Raw genomic sequence first — 18175 nt, forward strand, 5'->3', positions numbered from 1 at the left:
ACAATACCTTATTACCTCTGCACTTTGGGGGCTGAGCCACATGATGAGGCTATGTCACTAAGTATCAAGCAAGAACCTCAATAACGATGCTTACTATTTGATGTAAAGCTCATGTGGGCTTCTTTTTAATATATAGCATGACAGCACAACAATGGTTGGGTGGTAATAAGCTCAAAGACTGGCTGGGAACACCTCACATGTGATTCACAGCTGACATGGAGTCATCATTCCAGGCAAGGCACATTTCTCCCTGCAAGCTTTTCAACAGGGGTAGGATATGAAGGTCACTTTCAGCATCCATCCCCTTTCTTGGATGCAGATGGAAGAGTTAAAGACTCTTGTGCAACACAGAAGTGGCTCTGGAGCCAGAACCTACTAATGTATGCAAATTTGACTCGAGTTAGTTAAAAGGGTAAAGCCAGTTTAAGGGTAATGTTAAAACGTGCTAGGACAGACTGGCTGATGAATGAAGTTTGACTCCACTGACTCATCTGCTGGCCTCTGGAAAGCGAAGGGGTGTCCTCATCCCCTTTGAGATAATGACCATGTAACTCACAAGCAACAAATATAATGGCAAGCTCCATCCACCGGAAGCATCATTTCTTCAGTATCATCACTGGTCAAAACTAAGCAGGAAAAAAAGTTAAAAGTATAACAACTGTACCGAAGTTTCTCTGAAAATTTAAGATTGCTCATAAGGCAAGACTTGATAATTCTCACATTGCAGCCCGGCGCTTTAGACAGGCTTCAAAACCAAAATAAGGCTCACTTGTCGAAAGATAAGAGAGGGGCACAGCTAGAAGGGAAGAAAAGGAAGAGCATAAGGTAGTACAGATACCATTGCAAAAAAAAAAAAAGCCTCAGGGGCTGGAGAGATGGCTTAGCGGTTAAGCGCTTGCCTGTGAAGCCTAAGGACCCCGGTTCGAGGCTCGGTTCCCCAGGTCCCACGTTAGCCAGATGCACAAGGGGGCGCACGTGTCTGGAGTTTGTTTGCAGAGGCTGGAAGCCCTGGTGCGCCCATTCTCTCTCTCTCCCTCTATCTGTCTTTCTCTCTGTGTCTGTCGCTCTCAAATAAATAAATAAATAATTTAAAAAATAAAAGCCTCAAAGGCAGGTCACTAATAGGAATCTGGTGCCTGAGAAATGACAGCAGGGCTGGAGAGATGGCTCACCTGTTTAGGCTCCTGCCTTCAAAGCCTGATGGCCTGGCTTCGATTCCCCAGGACCCATATAAATCCAGAGGTACAAAGTGGTGCATGCACCTGGAGTTCGTTTGCAAGTGAATAAAGACCTTGGTGTGCCCATGCTTGCTCTCCTTCCCCCCTCCTCTCTTCTCCCTTCTCTTCCTCTCCTACCCCACCGCACATGGAAGCCATCCTGAGACTACATAGTGATTTCTAGTCGGCCAGGGCTTGGGCAAAAGAACCTACCTCAGAAAAAAGAAGACAGAAAACACAATGTATTTAGCAGTTTTATAGAATACCCAGAGCCCCCCCGCCACCTACCTAGCAAGCCTTAGAACCAAGGAATACTTTGCTTTTATCTAACAGATAGCTCTCCTGTTACAATTTTAAGTATCTTTCCTCTGCTGTCAATGGAAATGAATAACATAACCTACTTTTGTCTGTAATAGCCATAAAAAAAACATAACCAAAGTATAAAAAGATAACTTGTGAAAAGAAAACTTTCCTTCTGATGAACACAATTTGATGAACAGCATTTCATGAGCACGTTAAGACACGGTGGTGAGATGTGTCTCCCTCTGTATTTCCTCTGGGATGAAAATCATAAGGCTGAACAAGTGCTCAAGTCTTATGTGCACACAGGTCACCTGGGGAGCTTGTTAAACTGCAGAGTCCCACTGAGTAGCAGAGAGTGCCATGGTTCTGCATTTGGGACAAGGTCCCCAGTCATGTCCATGCTTCTTGTTAGCAGCCTGTATTTTAAATAGCAATGGATTTGACATGTTTTCTAAGATGTTAAATAATTACATTAATCCACATATTTACTTATTAAGAGTAAAATATACCACGCAACAAACACAGTGCTTGTCCTTGGCTAAAGCAGAGTATACTGAGGAATTCAGAGCTGCTGGTTACTGAAGTTAACATCAGTTCAACAACGCCAATGTTCAACCAGAGCATCCATTCCCTTCTGGCCTCAAACAGCCCCCACAACTCCACACCAAATGAGGCCACTCTGAGACAGTGAGAGATGGGCACAAAACTAAGTCCATTTGGTAAGCATGCCTGAGACCCAGAGAAAAACAAGAATATTATGCAGACTGTAGCAAGGATTACACCAATGATAACCTGAGCCTTGTTTCACCTCCTAAATAAAAGTTAGGGAGACACCCAATGATAGGACCAAGCAAGCCTGCTTTCTTATGTTAGCTGAGATAGGCAAAGCAATGGTCTCCCAAAAGTACAGTCACCCCAAGCCCTGGAGTTTACCACTATGTGTAGGATATAAAGACAAACTGAAGTCACTAATCAGATGGCCTTGAGATGGGGAGGTCATCCTGAGGTGTCCAGGTGCCTCCAGGTAGATTGAAAGGTATCCTTGGAAGTGAACGAGGAGGCACCGGAACCTGAAGAGATCAGAAGATGCTATTGCTGCCACGTCTGAAGAGGAGAGGAGTGCAAGCCAGGGAGTTGAGCTGGCCTGAAAAACTGCAGTCAAGTAACTCTCCTCCTGGGGCTCTGGAATGAAGGCTGTCCTCACAATGACTTGATCTGACCTCTGGATCTCTAAGAGAATGAATTTGTGTTGCCTTAAGCCACTAAATTTGAGGTAGTTACAATAGTAATCACAAACTAACATATTTCCCAATCCAGAAGAGACCCCTACCTCCTTTATGAGCTCCTAATCCAAGCCTTTTTAAAACCATATAACAAACCTCTCCCGTCACCCTCCTGTTAAGATGCCCTGCACTTTCTCATGCTGCATGGTCTCTATTGCCACAAAAGTTAATAAATCCAAATAAAATAAAGAATACTATCTGTGTATATACTATACATGATGTTTGCCGATGGGTTTCAACCACACTATGTGAACAATATTCTTAAATTAAGAGAGGGCTGTCAAACTGGAACAAAGGATGGTACAGGGGGAGGAGAAAGACTTTCAAAGGATTCTTAGAGGTTCTCTAGAGAAGGTCAGAAGGGAGAAAGGAATGACGATAAAACCTAGTGAAGGTAAAAGGGAGGCATATGACAGAGAGGTGGGAAAGATAACTGGAGAAAACAGCAAGCTTTTGTGCCTCTGATTTTTCCTGAGAGATACAACAAATTTATAAAAGTTAGCCAAGTGTTTGTTAAAGAAAGATGCATGATTGTCTTCCACCTTGAATTCATTAACCATATCGTATGTAAGTGGCATTAAGAACCTCCAGGAAGACCCAACAGGCAGCTGAAGACATGATCCATGCAAGACATAATAAAGTGTGAAATGAAGCAGAAATACTGGGCATAATGATCTGGCTGACTCCATTAATGAGGAGAGATTTTAGAACTTGATATTGATCTTTAAAATAGAGCCTTATAATTATTAAAACTTTTGGCAAGCTTATGACAACACTGAAAGATCTTCAGTAAGGGCCAACTTGGCTAACATATAACTAATATGTGTCCTCTGTGATTGACAGCTGAACAGCAGCCACAGAGAGAATCTACAACATGCTGTGTCAGTTCAGGACTCACTTTTCTCACTTGGTAAGTATTAAATGAAGTAATCTTCAATAACTTCCTCACATGCCAACAGCATTGCAAGATACTTTTCAGAATTAAATGAAGTGATATTTATATATTTTATAAACTGTAAGTCACTATGTGGTTACATGGCATAATCATTAATGGCCTAAAAGGAGGAAATATGCAAGGATATTCTTAGAAAAACTTCTGTAGTTTTAAAAGTAGCAGATAATTTTTTAATTTTATTATTTTTTTTATTTATTTGAGAGAAAGTGAGAGAAGCAGAGAGGGAGGCAGATAGAGAGAGAATGAGCGCACCAGGTCCTCCAGTCACTACAAACGAACTCCAGATGCATGTGCCACCTTGTGCACCTGGCTTACATGGGTCCTGGGTAATCAAACCTGGGTCCTTTGGTTTTGCAGGCAAACGCCTTAACTGCTCAGGCATTTCTCCAAGCCCCAGGTAATTTATTTTTGACTAAAGAAATGAATTCCAAGTCAGATTCTTTAGTTCCATCTTGAGGTTTTTCTTTACAAATGAATGATATAGCCTCAAACAATTTATTGTATATTTCAATTTTGGTTTTCCCTGTCACATACTTCCTATAGGAAAAAGGAAGAGAGGTCATTCTACACATTTATCACTTTGTATTCACTTTTAGGGGGTTATCCTTTTTAGATTCTACATGAGAGATGACCATAAAATTCCCACTGCCACCCCAAGGTACACACTTTCCCCAGAGCCCACTAAATTGTACTACATGAGTGAAAGAGTTTATTATTTAAAAAATCATATGGGGAGGGTGTGCTGGAGAGATGGATTAGCCGTTAAAGCATTTGCCTGCAAAGCAAAAGGATCCCAGTTTGGTTCTCCAGGACCCACGTAAGCCAGATGCACAAGGGGGTACATGCATCTGGAGTTCGTGTGCAGTGGCTGGAGGCCCTGGTGTGTACCCATTCTTTCTTTCTCTCTCTCTCTCTCCCTCTCTCTCTCTCTCTCCCCCTCTATCTGTCTTTCTCTCTGTGTCTGTCGCTCTCAAATAAATAAATAAATAAAATTTAAAAAAAAAGAAAGAAAAAATCATGTGGGCAGAAGAGATGACTCAGCAGTGGAGGTCACTTCCTGGGAAAGCCTAATAGCCAAGTTGATTCCCCAGTGCCCATGTAAACGCGGACGCACTAAGTGGTGAATGTGTCTAGAACTCATCTGCAGTGGAAGGAAGTTCTGGAATGCTCAGACTCACTCTCTCTGTCTGCCCATTACATTTTATGTAGACTCTGGTGATAAAGCTCAGGGCCTTGTGCTTGCCAGGCAAGCACTGTGTCACCTAAGCCATTTGCAAGGTCGCCAGAACATGTCATTTGGCGATTAACTATCATAGCAGTGATCGCAGTGCACAGGATATACACACAGCAAGCAAAGCCCAGCGTTCAGCCGTGCAGGCACAGCTTCCTTTCCAGTTCATCCCCATAAAAATGCCAGGGATGATGACAGGAATCTCAGATGCCAAGATGAGCCTCTAGAACAGCTTGTGGATTCATAAAGAAATAATCTGAGTGTGCCATGGGCCATTTCTAAAATTCTCAGGAGATTGATTCACACTACCCAAATCTGAAACAACTTGAACATCAAAATTAGTAACAATATTAATGTAACATAAACAAGTGTACAAAATAAGACTCTATGAGCCCATGTAGATAGAAATGTTGAAATAAATAAGTGAATAAGAACAATGGAGAAAATAAAAAAGTTTTTTTTAACTAATTAATTTTTTATTAACACTTCCATGGCTGTAAACAATATCCCATGGTAATGCCCTCCCTCTCCATACTTTCCCCTTTGAAACTCCATTCTCCATATCCCCTCCCCATCTCAATCAGTCTCTCTTTTATTTTAATGTCATGATCTTTTCCTCCTATTATGATGGTCTTGAGTAGGTAGTGTTAGGCATTGTGAGCTCATGGATATCCAGGCCATTTTGTGTCTGGGGGGAGCACGTTGTAAGGAGTCCTACCCTTCCTTTGGCTCTGACATTCTTTCCGCCACCTCTTCCACAATAGGCCTTGAGCCTTGGAAGATGTGATAAAGATATTGCAGTGCTGAGCACTCCTGTCACTTCTTTCCAGCACCATGATGCCTTCTGAGTTATCCCAAGGTCACTGCCATCTGAAAAAAGAAGGGCTGGAGAGATGGTTTAGCGGTTAAGCGCTTGCCTGTGAAACCTAAGGACCCCGGTTCGAGGCTCGGTTCCCCAGGTCCCACGTTAGCCAGATGCACAAGGGGGCGCATGCCTCTGGAGTTCATTTGCAGAGGCTGGAAGCCCTGGCGCGCCCATTCTCTCTCTCTCCCTCTATCTTTCTCTCTGTGTCTGTTGCTATCAAATAAATAAATAAATAAATTTAAAAAATTTAAAAAAAAAGAAGCTTCTCTACCTTTGCAAAGTGAGAGTAGCATTAATATATGGGTATGAACATTAAGAGAAGTGCTTATCATCTACTCCTGGTGAGAAACCAAGGGCCTCAGCCTATAATGTTTTGGGGGCATCAGGGACCTCCCTGGCCAGCAACTCACTGGAACATCCCTGGAAATGAAAATTTTCTAGCAACAATGTACAGCTTATTTCAACTAATGAAAGTAAACATACTTATAAAAAATTGATCCTAACATTATTGTGTAGAAGTTCAATTTTAAAAAATTATATGGCATATGCCTGGAGACCCAGCACTTGAGAACCTGAGACAAGAAAATGTGAGTCTAAGGCCAACCTGAGCTACATAGCAATACCTTGTCTCAAGAAATATAGTGTCAAAATATCTACAAGCAAATCAACTATAGCATTAGACACCCATACCTGTATCCCCAGTCCCATGGGGCCTAGAGACCAGAGAATCACTGGGGCTCATTGTTCAAAGTTGTTATTGGAGACTAACAAATTTACAGTGACAAAACTAGCACACTGTTTTCATAAAATGATGAAAGTTAGTATCAACCAAACTTCCCAATGAACATCTCTCTGATCTGGTGCACTGAGAATGGAACAGGTTGATTTCTATGATAATTCTGCAAAAAAAAAAAAAAAAAAAACTCAGAATTTAAGAATGAAAAACTCATTCACAAGCCCAAATCAAGGGACATTATACTAGGCAATTGATCTATATTCTTCATATTTATGAGGCCAAGATACATAAATGCTAACAACTGATTCAGATTGAAAATATGAAACAGACAGAATGGATTGGACCCCAGACCAGGGGAAAAGGAACTATCAGAGACGATATTGAAACAATCAACTATGCACTGTAGACTGAAAGAAAGAAAGAAAGGTTATATTATTAGTAAGAATACAGTGTTAAATCAGTACTGTTTCCATGGTTTCACAACTGTACCTTCTGTGTGCTTAGGGTAAATTTATGACGCCATGAATACTGAGTGCTCAGGGTACTGAGTACTGAGGAATTCATATATGTGTGTGTGCATGTGTATGTGTATATTTCATATTAAAGAAAGAATATGTACTATATCTGTACACTGTATTGCATATATACTTTATATATATACAAGGGTAAACTAAATGGGAGAAAATGTAAACATCTGATAAATCTAGTCATGCAAGTCATATTATTTTCCTTCTTATTGCTGGAACAAAATATCTGACCATGGTGATGAAGCAGCGAGTGATGAATGTTGTTGCTCAGCCAGCTCTCTCCTTTTTATTCAGCCAGGGACCCCAGTGCATGGGATTGTGGCACTCAACGTAAAGAGGAGTCTTCCCACCTCAATTAATCTAATCATGATTATCCCTCACGGGCATGGCCAGAGGCTAACCTAATCTAGATAATCCCTCACAGGTGGTCCCAGGTACTGTCAAGTTGACCATCACTATAAACCACCACCCAGATCGTCTTTGCACTGTTGTGGTCACTTTTCTGTAAGTTTGAAATTGTCGCACAAATCTCAATAGCCAATTACAAAACAGTAATGACTGACAAGACAAATGCTAACCTTGATGATAGAATCTATGAATGTCTGGCTGGCAGAGATCCCAAATCACACACTTAGCAGGCTCATCCTCTGAGATCTCCCCTCCAATAGCTTGTTCTTTCTCCTGATTGGAACTTGGAGAGTAATGGCCTGTTTCATCCTAGGATGACCCTGTTCATGGTGCCATGTGCACGGCCCTATCTGTCTTAATATGTAATTCTTTCTTCTTTTCATGATCATATTTGTGTACCTAAACTTCCTGTCTATGTAAACTCACAACACTCTGTATGTGAGTGAGTGAGTGAGTGAGTGAGTGTGTGTCTGTGTGTGTGTGTGTGTGTGTGTGTGTGCACGCACACTGATCACAGACAGTCTCTTATTTTATGTCCTGGGAAGAAACATGAATGAGAAATATCTACAGTTGACAATCAGGTATAACCCATTAACTGATATATAACAAAAGAATATTAAATGCCCTGCATATATAAAATAGTGTACTGAACTCCTGAGAGCAAGAAGTAGGTTTTATTTATCTCTTTATCCCCAATTGCATAGTGATTGTCTGCTGAATGAGTAAATTCCTCCTTAAAGACAGTCAGCATCCCAGGCTAGTCTATCCCTCCAAAAGTGTTTACATGTATAACCTCAAAATTGTTTACAGTGGTGACCAGAGCCCAGTAATTATTGAAGAAGTATGAATAAACAAAATTTATAATTGACTGTACAGTGCTTTGTACCCATAAAGCAGGAATTTAACAAGTCAAGTCAGTAAACAACTCAGCATCTCTTGGAGATGAGGACACAAATACTTGACATGTGAATGAATGGGCTTTAATTCAAAACATAAAGGACTGTGCTTCAATAAAGGAGAGGTTTCTCTGTAAGGCAGACATGAAGCATTTGCCAAGTGCAGACCACATATATCAACTCAAATGCTTTTGTTGGCAACTATCATTCCAAAGAATAACTGCTTGGCTTTTATGACCACCTATGTATACACTCAGAGGTAAAGCAAGCAGACAAAATAAAACCCACCTATTCAAAAACGGACAAATGCTATATGATTTTAGCAGTTGACTTGTCTTCATGGGTCACATCCTAAGGAATTCCTAAAGATAGAGTTTCATAGCCAAATTAGTTGTAATTTTCGCAACAGTGCATGAGATTTAAATCTCACAAAACCTAAAATTATTAGAATTAGGAAAGGAAAAATGACCTCAAGCTGAATTTTGTCAGTAATGAAAAGAAGAAATAGTTTTTTCCTTAATAGTCAATAATTTCTCTATGCTTATAATCAACATAGATAAATGCCAAATTTTTGCAGGCTTTTTGGATTAAATCTGAGACATTTCTTTGTTTGTTTATGGCTTGTTTGTTTGTTTGTTTGTTTGTTTGTTTAGTTTAGAGGTAGGGTCTCACTCTAGTCCAGGCTGACCTATTCACTAAGTGATCTCAGGCTGGCCTCGAACTCACAGCCTCATAGTGATCCGCCTACCTCTGCCTCTACGTGCATCATCACATCCAACTAGATCTGGGACATTTCTACTGATATTTAAAATTAAAATCTCAGTATAAAAAGAAAAAAACATGGCTAAGCATCACCCTAGCCTGGTTGAATAATCTTAAATCAGAATAAACTTTAGTTAAGATCAATGATTATAGATCAAAATCTGTGGATGAATTCGGAGGCATAGGAATAGAGTAAAATAAAAGATCAGGACAAAATATGTATGCTGAATGAAACAGGTTTATTAAGAGACTAACAGTAAGAGCCCACACACAGTTTGGAATACAATAATATTGATGCAGAGGTTGTTGATATATGAGCAGAGCAACGTGGAAGGCGAGCTACCTCCAGTGCCTAATTTCAGGAAAGTCTAGCTTGCTTGCTTTGCTGCGGATGAGCTTCAGCTTCTGAACCCAGGGTGACTTGTCGGCATCACGCAACAGCAAGGCTCCAGTGGGTTCTCTGCATCGCCCAAGTACATGGGAGGCAGGAAGACAGTCGTCGATTTCCAGGTTGTTCCTTGCACAGAAATTGGTTGAGGGTCCCGCAGTCAACAGAGCCATTGGCTCATCAGTAGGTGCTGTAGCCGAAGCCAGAGCCAGACCCCCATGGCCTGTAAAAGCTGCTGCCATAGCAACAGTCGTTGTTGAAGTTGTTGCCACCGTAGCAGAAATTGCGGGAGCTGTAGAGGTGCCCACAGCCGTAGTTCAGGGGAGAGCCCAGGGGCACAACGCAGTTCAGGGGGGTGGCCCTGTAGGTGCCGTGGAAGTTGGTTCCGTAGCAAGGATAGCCTGGGAAGTAGCTTCCGCAGCAGAAATAACGAGTCATGGTGGCAGGAGTGGAGAGGGTTTGGACAGACGGTGAGGAACGAGTTGCCCGAGTGTGAGTGAAGTTGTGAAGGACTCCTTCCACACCTGGCTTTTTATACCTTGAGATGGTGGGCAAGGCCCGGACTGCTTACACATCTTCCCGCTAATTTGCATAAATAAACCTATTATTCTCTAATAAAATGCATATAATGAAACGCACAGACTCATCGCCCATGCTTTTTGTTGGCTTTTTGGTTTGCAAAGGAATGTGTCCTGTGATCAAAGCCAGTGACCATCCTTGACAGGCAACCGAATTCTTTTCATCAGTGTCCCATAGTTTAACTACTATCTTGATTGCATCATGACTCTAAATCTCCTGCTTATAAATGCCTCCCACCTGACATAACTAGGCTAAAAAAAATTCTGGCCACAGATTACACATTCAAACCAAGACAGAGCCATTCATTCGCTGGAGTCGCTGAGTCTTGGTTTCCATCATTTTGAGACGTTACATTCTACTTCCGTAAGCCTGGTGAAAATCACTTCATATATCATTCCAAAACTTGCCACATGAGAACAGAGTTTCCTTGTAAGATAGTGATGATCATCTGGGGCTAGGTAGAGGTTGTGATTTCATAATGTCATGAATTTACGAAATGCTACTGAATCCTTCACTTTTAAACGGCTTGTTCTGTGCTGTGCAGATTTCATCCCAACACTTTTTGTCTCATTTTCATAAGTATTGCTACCAAAAAAAAAACACTCTAAAGAAGTCTTTTTACACAGGCTGCAAGGGCACCAGATAATCAGAAAGCTGGGGCCAGTCTGCTGGTGATTTTCATCTATCTCATTTATGAGCATCTTCCTTGTTAATGCCTAATTTTATAGAGAACATAAAATCTTCAGTTGTAAAGCATCTCAAACATTGCCAAACTGTCCTATTGTGGAGTGGTTGCACTGGTCTTAGGTGGGGTGATGCCCATTTCAAAGTCATATTAGACCATGCTTGGGTCTTACTGACTCCTAGTAAAACAAGTCTGAATGCCATGATCTAGCTAAAGAAAAAAAAATAATAATAAAAAGACAAGTTCTATTTAACAACATAGTACTTCCTTCTGCTCTCATTTTGTTCTGTGAAGTCATTCCTCTATATGAAGGTAAACCTTGAAGAATTTGGGCTCAATAATGCTCAACTTGTTCTAATTTAGATGCTTAAAAGATAATCTTTTCATATGTGAAGAAAAATCTAGACTCCCTAAATATAAAAGGAAAAAGTTCCTGTACATAGCTGGACATTATGAAACACACTTATAACCCCAACACTTCAGAAAGAGAAGGATCACAAGTTCAAGGCAAGAATGAGACCTTGTCTCAAAAAATTTTTTTCACATGTAGATAAATGTTGCTGATTTCTTCCCTTAATGGACTGTCATAGGACACAAGAGATATAATTAATTATCCCCATTATGTATCGACTGATGTTCTTACTTTCTCAGGTTCATAGCTCCCTACAAAACACTTTGTAATATTTTTTATTTATTTGGGAGAGAGAGAGAAAGAGGCAGAGAGAAAAAGAATGGGTACAACAGGGCATCCAGTCACTGCAAATGAACTCCTGACACTTAAGCCACCTTGTGCATCTGGCTTATGTGGGTCCTAGAGAATTGAACCTGGGTCCTTTGGCTTTGCGGACAAGTATCTTAACCTCTAAGCCATCTCTCCAGCCTACAGAACATTTTATAAGCACTTTTGGGTTCTTTCATCACAGACATTTATTGTAAGTTAAAAGAGTTTATAGTTAGTGAAAATCAACAGATATAGTTGTCTTCAAATCCAGTTTTAAAGAAAAATTACAAATTAAAATGAAAAGAACTATCACCATCTCTATGATGTGGATCATATAGACTCTACACCAGATAATATGGGAATGATGTGGCTCTTATGGACTCTGCATGAGATACTAGGGGAATATTACTGAGTCTACCCTGCAACACTGTAGCCTGCAATTTGGATATGCTACCATGAGTGGGCAGTGGTAGCCCAGTTTGAACTGGTAGAGGAGGCTTGTGTTCCCAAGTGCAGGCAAGCAGAATCTCTTAAGCACAACTGAAATTCAGAATTCTTCTTCTACAAGAAGCATGAGATTCTGGAATCTGTGCCTTTAATGAGTACCTCGGCTGAGTCTCATGAATAAACCATTCTGGTAAATCCCAGGGTCAATCTTTCACGAGATTTCAAAGAAACTGTCTTTGCTTGGCCATGTGAGTTTGCCCTGAGCTGCTTATCTCACATTGGCAGGAATGTTCCACATCAGTCACAGGTGGCCTATTCCTTTTAACTCTGGGTGATAGAGATAAATAAAGAAAAAACCTTAATTTGTCTTTTCCAGTCTCTTGTGCTTTCTGCTTCTTGTCTGATTTTAGAAAAGCTAGGAGGCTGCCATCTTCCCAGAGATAAATCCCACTGCTCAGGCCTTTGGCTTCAGGCAAAATTGATATACTTTCTTCCTCACTTGTTTTTATTTTCTTATGTCCTATGAACTTTCAGGGAATAAATTTTCACCTAAGTATTTCTATTACTATCCAACATTTGTTTTTATACTGGATATTAACAACGATAGTAAATATTTATGGAGGGCTTATTCTGTGCTAAGCTTTGCTCTAAACACTGCACGTAATTTTATTTTCTAAATAGATTGCTAGATAACAGATGATAGATAGGACCTACCATTCATTCTCTAAGCACTTGACACCATTTATTTAAATTTTATAATAATCATGTGATATAGTATGATATTTTATTCAAAAACACTGATTCCAAAAAGTAAGCTGTCTGAGATGCCATGCTTACTGACCCGCTGAACTATGCTGTGTTGGTTTTGTCATTAACACTTTTAAAGCTTCCACTTATAAAGTGCCTCAGATTTCCAACCTGCCAGTAAGGAAAGTCTCACCTGGGCTGCTCGAAGAAATAACCCACAATCCTCATCCTTTGAAAGACCCAAGTTTGATTTCACACTCTTATCACATATCCCTCTCAGATTAGGGGTGTGTGTCTTGGGTGCACATAATTCTTATCCAAAGTCTTAAGGTGAAAGCAGATCTTTTGTTATCTGAAAAATCACAGGCAGATTAAAATAACATCACAATAATGTCACATGATCCTCACCAAAACCTATGTGGCACCCTGCTCCCCAGGAATTGGAGGTCCTGCCTCGTGGAAATAACTGTGTTTGATCCAAAAGTCAACTGGTCCTGCGTGCCCACAAGACTACATCAACCCTGTACCAGTGCAGAGGGTACCACACAATACTCACCAGCCCCTGAGCAAGTGCTCCAAATTGAGGCCCCACTTGACCCTACAAAGAGTACTTCCCACATCCTCACTGTATGCAGCAAACCCATTTCAGTGAGGATGCTATTCCTGATCCACAGTGGAAAAGCAGCCTAAACTCCTTTGGAGAGGCCACTGAGGCATTCATATCCTCACTGAGTTTCACTACTGCTGAAAAAGCTGAAGGTAGACTGCATAGTTGTACCTTCCATGGAATCAAAACTAGCACATCCTACTCAACCAGCATCTTAGCACATATCCACAGGTAAAATTCTCTCCCTGTAATAGCAACAGGGGACCCTGTACCAGGGGCAGATTTGAATGCAAGAACATGAAAAAGAGTTGTAATCATGACACATACATTTCCAACTGTATATCAAGGTATTAAAAATCAAAGTCCTTAATGACATCCATAGTGACAACAAATGTTTAGGGCTAAGCAGTATGAAAGTATGGAACTTTAACAAATGTATAAATTATGGGACAAAACATAAAAACCAGGAAACATTTTATGCAACTACAGTTATCAGCTTTAACTAGTCTTTTATAGCTATAATATTTTTATGTAAGCATAATAGTCAGTACAGAATTATAAAGAGAATAAGAATAAAGCTGATAATGAACAGATGCCAGCAAACCACAAGTGCAAACAACCAGGAAGGTAGAAAATAACAAAACATCTAAGGGACAACTAGAAAATAAATTTTTAAAACCAGGAATAATTACCTCATTTTTCATTATGGCCTTGCATATGTTGGATTAAATTCCCCAAGCAAAAGACATAGACAAGCTAAATGGGGGAGACAAGACCCGACTACATGCTGCCTTCAACTCAACTCACCTAGAAAGAGGTAAAAAGACAGCAGTAAACAACAAGGAGACTCAAAACTCACCAAAGCCGAAAATCAGAGGTTTCCAAGAGCTCAACACTAAAGGAGACATACAACACACCATCCAAGGTTCAAAAAACATTGTGGAAGAGGGGGCAGAAAGAGTATGAAAGTCTCCTGAGGCATTGCTCCCCCCTCAGAGACTGACTGGTGCATTCATGACCACACAATGATCACTGGTACTTCAGATTTGATGAATAATTTATAAATTTGTTGGAATGGGGGCCAAGGAGAGGGAATGTAAAAGGACAACTCGAAGGGAAGATGACCAATATGCTCATCCACTACAGCTCCCTAAGCAAAAGAGAGGTAAAAAGACTGAAAGGGAAGAAATGGAAAAAAAATACTAATAAAAACAAGAACCAAAAGGAGAGTAAGAATGGCTATACTGAAATCAGATAAAATAAACTTTAAGTTAAAAACTATAGAAAGAAGATTATTATATAATCAAAAGAGGTGAAATCAGCAAGATAACAATGTTAAATTAATTCATTCCCAGGGCTTGGATATGACTTCTTCAAGAGGGCACATGTGATAGAAGTCTGTTCTTCCACTTAGTAATGCTGCGGTACTGAAAGTGGAGCCCACTTGGTACATCCTCAGGAATGGATAGTGCCATCTTGTGGCAGTGAGCCAGGTCAGGTCAGGTGGAAATGAATTAGTTCCCACTTATAGATTATTAAGAAAAAAAAAGAAAGTGATCCTGGAGAACCAGTGTGGTTTTGCTCACACACATACCCTTTCTCCATGCAGCAGCCTCCCTTGCTGAGTATCCACCATGTGAGACACAGGCAGGGAGCTATTGCCAGGAGACTCTGCAGCTACTTTGTTTGAATCTTAGCAACCACATATCATGAGTCAAATAAACCCCTTTATAAGTAAGTTAAACAGCCTGAGGTATTTTGCGATAAAAACACAAAGACACATACATAACATAAGAATAAACAAATACTGCGAGCTTCAAGGGAGGAGAGAGGCTGGAACACAATGATAATAGGGCACTTCAACACACAGCTTTTAGTATGAACAGATTATCCACACAGATAATCTGCAAAGAATCATTAGATTTCAACTGCACTGTAAACTACATGGACCCAAGAAATATCTACAGAGCATTCTATCTGACAGCTGCAAAATACATTCACCTCAACAACAAATGAAATGTCCTCCAGGGTAAATTATATATCAGAACTCAAAACAAGTCTTAGCAAATTTAAGGTTTAAATCATTTCAAGTTTTTTTCTCTGACCACAATTGTATAAAACCAGAAATCAATAACAGAAGGAAATTGAGAAACTTTACCAATACATGAAAACATCAACCAGCATACTCCTAAACATGATACAAGCTTATGCAAAATATTTGAAAGAAATTTTTCAAATCTGTAGATAAATGAAAATAGAAACACAACATAGCAAATGCTACAGAAAGCAGAAAATAGTTCTAAGAGAGAAATTGGGAGCAATAAAGAGGAGCTTGAGAGATGGCTCACCACTTAAGGTAGGTGACTGCAAAGCCTAATGATCTGGGTTTGATTCCCCAGGACCCACATAAAGCCAGATGCACAAAGTGGTATATGCATATGGAGTTCATTTGCAGTGGCTAAAGGCACTGGTGCACCAATTCTTTCTGCTTCTCTCTCACTCATCTCTCTCTCTGTCTCTCTCTGCTCTCTCTCCCTCTCTCCCCCCTCCCTTCCTCTCTCTCTCTCTCTCTCTCTCTCTCTCTCTCTCTCTCTCTCATGTGTGTGTCTTCTCTCTGTCTCTCTGCTAATAAATAAATAAAAATATTTTTACAGTTGGAGGGATTGCTTAGTGGTTAAAGTGTTTGCCTACAAAGCCAAAGGATCCGGGTTCAATTCCCCAGGACCTAGGTAAGTCAGATGTACAAGGTGGCACATGCATCTGGAGTTTGTTTGCAGTGGCTGGGGGCCCTGGCACACCCATTCTCCCTCTCTTTCTCTCTCTCTTCCTCTTTCTCTGTGAAATAAATAAAAATAAAATATTAAAAATATATTTTTTTAAAAAGTAGGAAGATACGATGAAACAATCTGACATTGTACATCAAATAACTATAGGAGAAGCCAAATCTAAACCTAGAATAAGGAAAAATAAACAATAAATTAAATATTCACTTTAAAAATAGACAGGGTTCAGTGCCAGGGTTGGAATGCTTTCCAGTGAGCTGTTAGTCAGCGAGGCCCCTAACATCCTGCAAACATTACAGGCTACTATCAATGCTCTTTCCTGCCCACCAGACCTAGATGGGAAGATCCTGTTGCTAAAGATACCATATGCTTGGACTGCAAGTCACTAAGAAATCAAGCTGGAGCTGAGTAGGAAGTCTCCTTCCTATTGACTAGCTGTCAGGATGCTGGAAAGATCTATACAACCTGCTGAGGAAAAAAGTCACCAACAGTCTTAACCAGCAGTGGCCAGACAAGCAAAATGTGCCAACTGGTGCAATGATGGCATGTTTGTCATGGGGAAAACCCACTGTTTTCTGATTGGATTTGAGGCCATCTCCACAGAAGGGAATTCCTGCCAGTTACTGAAAACCTAATCAAAGCCAAAGGCTGGGGAAATCATAGGCCCTAGAGGAAAAACTACTACTATCGTTTTGATAAATGTATATAGTATACCCACCAAACTGCCTCCTAAATATGTATATGTATATTTGTATATGCCTATATATTAATGCTACCTTCATTTTTGATTAGAGAAGCTTCCCTTTCCAGAAGTTAGTAACCACTGGGGAGACTCAAAACTTGTTGACATTCTAATAAAAAAAAGGCAGTGGAGTTTTCAGCACTAAGTGAAACATCTCTTATCACATCTTCCAATACTCAGGGATCATTCCAGAAGAGGTGGCATAAAGAATGCAAGAGCCAGGAGATGGGAAGGAGTGCTTTGGGATGCAGTCTTCAGACACAACGTGGCCATCAAATTCATGACTTCACAGTGGCTGATGCTACCTATGCAAGACCTGCATAATAAGAGTGAGAAAATGATGACATCAAAATAGAAGACTAGTTGTAAAGAAGGGATTCAGTGGAGTGGATAGGAGAAGGGAGAGAAAGGAGGATTGTGGGAGAGAATTACGATCATGCTATATTGTGTATATGTATGGTGGTTGTTAATACAGTTGTTTAAAAAATAGGGCTGGAGAGATTGCTCACTGTTTAAGGTGCTTGCTTACAAAGCCTAATGACTCAGGTTAAATTTCCCAGTACCCATATAAAGCCCAATGCACAAAGTTGTACATGGGTTCTGGAGTTCATTTGCAGTGGCTGGAGGCCCTGACATGCCCTCTCTCCCTCATTGTCTCTCCCTCTCTCTCTCTCTCTCTCTCTGTCTCTCTCTCTCTCATGCATATGTACATGCACACACATGTTCTGTGTTTGTCGCTGTCTGCTTGAAAATAAATAAATAACAATATTTTTTAATTTTTTGAATAATAATACAAAGAATCAACAATATGAGTTGGATTTTGAAAAAAATGAAAAAGACAAATGTAAGCTACATGAATTAAAATGAATTCAAGAGAAAAGATTCAACTATGCAAAACCTGAGAAGAAAGAGAATAAGTTACCACTCATACTGCAGAAGTACAAAGATGGACAAGGACTACTATAAACAACATTATGCCAACAAAATGAAAAACCTAATAGAGAGGAAAAGCAAATAGCCTTTCAAGATTGAGTCACAAAGAATTAGAAAACAACAGACAAATGGAAAATACTGAAACAAAATCAGGGAAAAAAAAATGATATTTCCCGTCCAAGAACAGCCCAGGGCCTGGTGGCTATAGTGCTGAGTTCTGTCAAACACGTACAAATTCTTCTCAAAGTATTTCCAAAACATAGAATGAAAATCCCCCCCCTCCCCACAAAAAAAATTAAAACCTCATGCTCTAAAGCCAGCATCACCCTGTAGAGGTGGGGAAACTGACCAACAGGTACA

At 40.2% G+C, this 18175-nt stretch overlaps 1 protein-coding gene across 1 annotated transcript; it reads right to left on the reverse strand.

Annotated features, from left to right (window-relative positions):
- Positions 1-9751: 9751 nt before the first annotated feature.
- Positions 9752-10009, reverse strand: LOC101597581 (keratin-associated protein 7-1). Its single transcript, XM_004654433.1, has one exon. The coding sequence runs from the start codon at positions 10007-10009 to the stop codon at positions 9752-9754; it is 258 nt and encodes an 85-aa protein (XP_004654490.1).
- Between the last annotated feature and the right edge of the window lie 8166 nt (positions 10010-18175).

This window comes from Jaculus jaculus, chromosome 5 (genome assembly GCF_020740685.1).
Source record: "Jaculus jaculus isolate mJacJac1 chromosome 5, mJacJac1.mat.Y.cur, whole genome shotgun sequence".
Taxonomy (NCBI): domain Eukaryota; kingdom Metazoa; phylum Chordata; class Mammalia; order Rodentia; family Dipodidae; genus Jaculus; species Jaculus jaculus.